We start from the raw sequence: 5,807 nt of genomic DNA on the forward strand, positions 1-5,807 counted from the left end.
TCTATAAGAGGCTCTAAGAATACATCAAAATCCTTTCCTAAAGAGGTTGGGCCCAGGATCACTAGAGACACAAAGCAATTCGATGGGTTCACACATTCCCATGGTGGCAGGTTCAGAGGCATTACAAGAACAGGCCACATACTATATGTCGAGCTAAAGTCACCAAAAGGATTGAAACCATTTGTGGCGATAGCAAGCCTCAAGTTCCTTGGATCATCTGCAAAAGTTGGGTGTTTCTATTAATGTCCTGCCATGCCTCCCCATCAGCTGGATGGCTCATTTCACCAGTATTCTTCTCTCGCTTAGTCTCGTGCCATTCGGTGTCCGCTGTTGTTCCTCGAGCAGCAAAGATCCTTTACAACCTCGGTATTAGAGGAAAATGCCTCAAATCCTTATGAGGAACCCACCTGCTACCATCTGCATCCTCCCATCTAGACTCTTTGCATTTTGGGCATGTTTGCAATTCCTCACAATCACCCCAAAACAACACATAATTGTTCTTGCACACATGGATACTTTCATAACCTTGTCCCAATTCTCGAATATATTTGCGGGCCTCCTCACATGATTTTGGTATGTTGCTACTAGGGAATGCATCTGACAGCAATGCTAATAGTGCATCAAAATAGTTGTTGCTAACTCGATAGTGGGACTTGATATAGAACAACCTGACAAGGAAGGAGAATCTTGAGAAGGTAGATCTAGAAGATACCAATTGCTTCAACTCATCCAACACTCTTTCAAACTTTGGGACTCTTCTAGCCCGCTCTTCAGATGTCAACAGGTTTTGAACTAAACCATCAAAATCTGGTAATATGTTATTGTCGTGGTCCTCCTGCTCCTCCACCTCTGCAATCCAACCATCATGATGAGATCCATGCACATCTGATGGCTCTATATTGTCAGAACCTCCTCCCTCTTCCCCATGATGAATCAATGTGGTGTATGTGGGTGACATTCTGTTTATAAGTAAGTTGTCCTCCATCTCCTGCCAAGTTTTAACCACCTGGTTAAGACAATGTGTACACCGGCAAGGGATGTTTTGCTCTAGGTATTTTTGTTTAACCATATCCATAAACTCTTCAACTCCTGTGATGAACATTAGCGTGAATGGTCTCCCATTAGGAACCCAGGATCTGTCCATCTGTTGTAGCAAAAGTATGCAAAGTCCGTTAGAGTTTCGACCATTGGGTGGACAATGGCAAAACTAGCATTAGAACAAAGCATATAGTGTTCGAGAGCACTAATCTGTGTATTTGTTCGTATCATACTATGGGACAGTCTGGTTTTCTATTTTTGTGTGACAAAAGCATTGATTTCAATTGAAATTCATACAGAATAGACTTTCTTTAAGTGTTCTTTACTTTATCATGTACAGAAAATGGAGTCCTATAATCACAAAAGAAGGTACTCATACCTTTGTTCTATGAATTGGCATGACTCGGCTACAAGCCACCTCTGCCATGGCACACACCTGATCATGCGGACGTCAATGCCACCATGCTACACTGGGAGATCCCCGCCACGCCACCAAAAGAACGCCTGAGCCACCACAGCAGACTGGGGATCCTCCGCCTCTGCCTCCGCCGCCACCATTGTCGCCACAAGTCTAGCGGGCACAGATTTGTTCCCACTTGTAGGGATATACCCAATTTAGGTCAACCTATAACACAACCAATAGGATACTATAGCAACTCCAAAGTGATGTTAGCATAGCCAGGCGTCTAGCGCAATCGTAAAGACGCTCCAATCCTTGGTCCAGATCCCGTGTTTGACTCCTAGGTATCAGACCTTTTTTTTGAGAAATTAAACCCCGACGGCATACATGGTACAAGTGACACGCAAACCGTGGGGTCCCACAGGTCAGATAGAGATGGAGAAAGGTCCCATAGGTACACATGACACATAAGCCATCGGATGCAAAAGGACCGAGCGAAGACTTTTATGACAAATTGCAAGCGTCAAGTGACACGCAAGCCATCGGGTCCCACAGGTCGGATGGAGATGGGTCGTCGGGTCCCATAGGTCAGATGGAGATGGAGAATGGTCCCACGGGTTCACGTGACATGTAAGCCATCGGGTCCCACAGGCCGGATGCTAAAGGGTCCCGCTGGTACATGTCGGACGGATAGAGGACCGAGCGAAGACTTTTATGATGATTTACAAATGTCACGGATGAGTAACTGCAGGTCCCACAGGTACATGTCGGATGGAGAAGGGTCCCATAGGTACACGTCGCATGGAGATATGATCGAGCAGAGACTTTTATGACAAATTGCAACCATCATGGATGAGTAGCTGTAGGTCCCACAAGTACACGTCGGATGGAGAAAGTATCGTGTGGAGATTTATGATGAAGCCGTTCGTTACAGATCGAATATTGTTCATCATAGATATGTAATTAGTTTAATGACGAAGCCCTGTTCATCACAGTTTTTAAGGAGATCATCACAGATGAGTCACGCGAGTGATCTATGACGAAACCCTACACTCTTCTATGATGTTTTTTTGTGACGATGCCTGATTTTGTCATAAAAGGGAGGATTGCAGGATCATCACCACCGATCTATGACAAAATAGAAATATTCGTAATAAAAAGCACTCTTCTATGACGGTTTTGGATTCGTCATTAACATTTTTGACATAGAAGTGGATATTTCTACTAGTGACAGTGTCTTCACTCTTCATTAATAAATGTCCTCTACATACCCTCTATGAAGAAAAATTCTATTTTAGTTTTATGCTAAGATGATGGTAATAGTAATTTTGGTGTTCATTGCCACTTTTGAAAAAAGATGTATTATTTACTTTAATAATAAGGATGACGCCCTTTCCTTTCAACAAGAAAAACTTTATTTGCTTTGTCTCTGTGACGTTAATAATGTTAACTCTTCTCCAAATAAGTAACACGCATGAGAGAAAAGAGAGGATGAAACCTTGTTGGAACTATGGCATTGCTGTTTTAGCCTTATAACAAGGGGAAATACTCCAACTGTTAATTTTTTTGATTCAGATCATTGTATTGTGAAAGTGCAGCTAGGCCCCCTAGTGGGTTTTGGTGGTTGAACGACCAACCAATTAAAGGACTAATGAGTTTGAGTAAGTTTTTGGGTAGGTTTCATTGCAAATGATCACTCATGTCATATACCATATGAAGAAAAGACAAAAATGATATAGCAAAATCAGACAAGAGGAAATGGATATGGTTTGGCCTCAATGATGGCTTGCTCACATGAATGATAAGAGATTGATATTTCATTGATCTTGATCAAGTTAGAAGATGAAGAAGGAAATGATCAAGAACAATGGTATTATATATGAAGAAAACACAAGACAAAGTGCAAAAGTAGAAAGAGACATGGTCATATGCATATCTATGGTCTCATTTGTTTAGGCTTGTGCCTATATCATGAACATAACACGTGAAGGTACGTGTACTAAAAGTGAGGTGATCAATGGTCTTGGCAAAGTTGAATTGGATATGTTTTGTGATAAAAGGATTGATAGATTTCAAATGAGCAATTATTGTTGGTGCAAAGCAAAGTTTGATTCAAGGTGGTAAGATGAGATGCAGGGATAAGATAAGTTGGGCTTCGAGATACCAAGCATAGATGAAGGGCAAGCGATGACATAGCGCTGATGGATCAAGGCTAAGGTGAAGAAGCACTTGGGAATTCTAAATGACTAATCAAACCACAAGAAGGTCATTGTTGGTGAAGCATCAAATCATTGTTGCATCATAACTAGAAAGTGACTTGAAGCCATAAATTGAACTCACATATGTTTAAATGGTTCAAGTCACATGCTCAAGGCATATTTGCTCAAAGGGTGAGAGAAATTTGACTGCAACACTTGTGAAGACATGAAATGGCATATGAAGAATCGTGCAAGCTCAAGAGGTTGAAATATATTTTATCTTTATCTTGAGTATAGGTATGTTGTACTATCAAGAGGGATGCAACATTAAGTGACAAGTCTCAGTGCTCAATTTATCCAAACCCAAGACCTAACTTGAGAGAAACACTAGTCACAACACTTGCACATGATGATCTTGAAGAGTTTTTTTTAGTTTGGATGGATATCCCTCTAAATAATCTTTCTATAGAGTCTAAGATAATCAAAATTAGAGTTCAGAGTGAAAAAAGTTATACATGTTTTAGTTGAGTCATGGTGGAAATTTTGGGTCTGATTGGAATTTTCGATAAAGGTTAGAAATTCAGAGAGAAAAGTTATGAACGTAGATTATGGAAGGAATGAGCTCACTACATCTTTAACAACCCTTTGTAACAAATATTACTGAATAAGTAGGCGTAATTCTTATCGATTTGTGTTTTCTCCTTACCTATTACCGAATATCCAGTCCTATGAATGTCTAGACCATATATCATATAAAATCTGGATATTACATATGTAGGCCTTGTGCTTTTGAAAAGATGGAAACGTGGTATCTAAGAAATAAATTGAAAACTGAAAAAGCACGTTGAGTTAAGCTTTTCTAGCTTTTGGTGTGCTGAGAAGCTAAAAATTTGTGACAAAACTCAATAGCAAAAATCCAACACTAAGGCCCTGTTTGGAACGCGGGATTTTTTTTTCCTGTTCCTGTGTTTTTCCTGTGAAAATGAACTGATTCCTATGAAACTCCTGCCCAATTCCCATGAAATTCCTGCATTCCAAATAGGCCCTAAGAAGTTAAATGTCAGAAAGCCAGCTTTTGAGTTAAAAGCCATAAAGTTGTAGCGAAAACAAATATGGTCTCTGTCTATAGGTACAAATATAGACTATAACCTGAATTCGCTGTCACAAAAATAACAGCTGCAAATATACACTGCATTATTTGCACATTTATATTATGGTACTAAAAATAACAAAATTCTTTTACAACGCACCTACTAGTTCTCTTGTGATGAAATACCATGCACGCCGTGAAGGCCTAAATCCGAAATCGAGGGCGCCTAAACCGGCGGAAGCAGGACGCCGTGCATCGTCGGGTCATCATCAGTGCCCGCCCGGCACAGCGGGCACGTCGAGTGCGCTTCAAGCCACGGGTCGATGCACTCGACGTGGTAAAGGTGCAGACACACCGGCAGCAGCCGCACCGTCTCCCCGACCTGGAACACGCCGAGGCACACTGAGCACGTCGCCGCCTCGTCCCCGCCGCTGGTACCCGTTACGTTGTGCCTCACCGCCCGGTTGTACGCGAACGACGGGAGTTCCGCCGTCGGGCTGGCGCGCCGTGTGCGGCCGTCGTCGTCACGGTCGTCGCTGCGGTGGTGGCACAGCCACTGCTCCTCGTTGTTGTCCCAGTACGCTGGTTGTGGTGGCGCAGGCGGCCGCGCAGCGAGGGCTGCAGCCGCTGCGGCAGCGTGGGCCGCGTCATTGGCGCGGCTGTTGTGGTACCTGCACAGGAAGATGAGTACGAGAAGGAAGGCACCGACACAGATGGCGACGCCAATCATGGCCCCCGGGGACGTCGTGTTGTCCCTGGGCCTCGGCGAAAACTGCCAATATGTCTGGGGCAGTGGCCGAGACCACGTAGAGCGCGTCGGCGGTGCTGGAAAGAAGGGAGAGCCCGGTGGCAAGTAGCCAGCCATGGGTGAAACCTGAAATCAGGTGCGCGCTGATCGATTGTCAGCTATTGTAGTTTGGTGCGTGCATGGGCTTTATATATACTGCGAGCAGGAACTTTGAATAATCCGTGTTGAATTGAAGGAAGCAAATGCGCAGCAACATGGAAGGTATATACACAAAACAGTGGAGTATATGCCTCCACTGTGGAGGGAAGCCATCAACTCGGAGCTTGAGGTCAA

At 43.4% G+C, this 5,807-nt stretch overlaps 1 protein-coding gene across 1 annotated transcript; it reads right to left on the reverse strand.

The window, feature by feature from the left end:
• Positions 1 to 4,952: 4,952 nt before the first annotated feature.
• Positions 4,953 to 5,591, reverse strand: LOC136524057 (RING-H2 finger protein ATL43-like). Its single transcript, XM_066517539.1, has one exon. The coding sequence runs from the start codon at positions 5,589 to 5,591 to the stop codon at positions 4,953 to 4,955; it is 639 nt and encodes a 212-aa protein (XP_066373636.1).
• Between the last annotated feature and the right edge of the window lie 216 nt (positions 5,592 to 5,807).

Source organism: Miscanthus floridulus, chromosome 18, assembly GCF_019320115.1.
Source record: "Miscanthus floridulus cultivar M001 chromosome 18, ASM1932011v1, whole genome shotgun sequence".
NCBI lineage: Eukaryota > Viridiplantae > Streptophyta > Magnoliopsida > Poales > Poaceae > Miscanthus > Miscanthus floridulus.

Excerpts from the sequence above, each read along its gene's own strand:
- LOC136524057 (XM_066517539.1), bottom strand. The coding sequence starts at position 5,591 with ATGGCTGGCTACTTGCCACCGGGCTCTCCCTTCTTTCCAGCACCGCCG.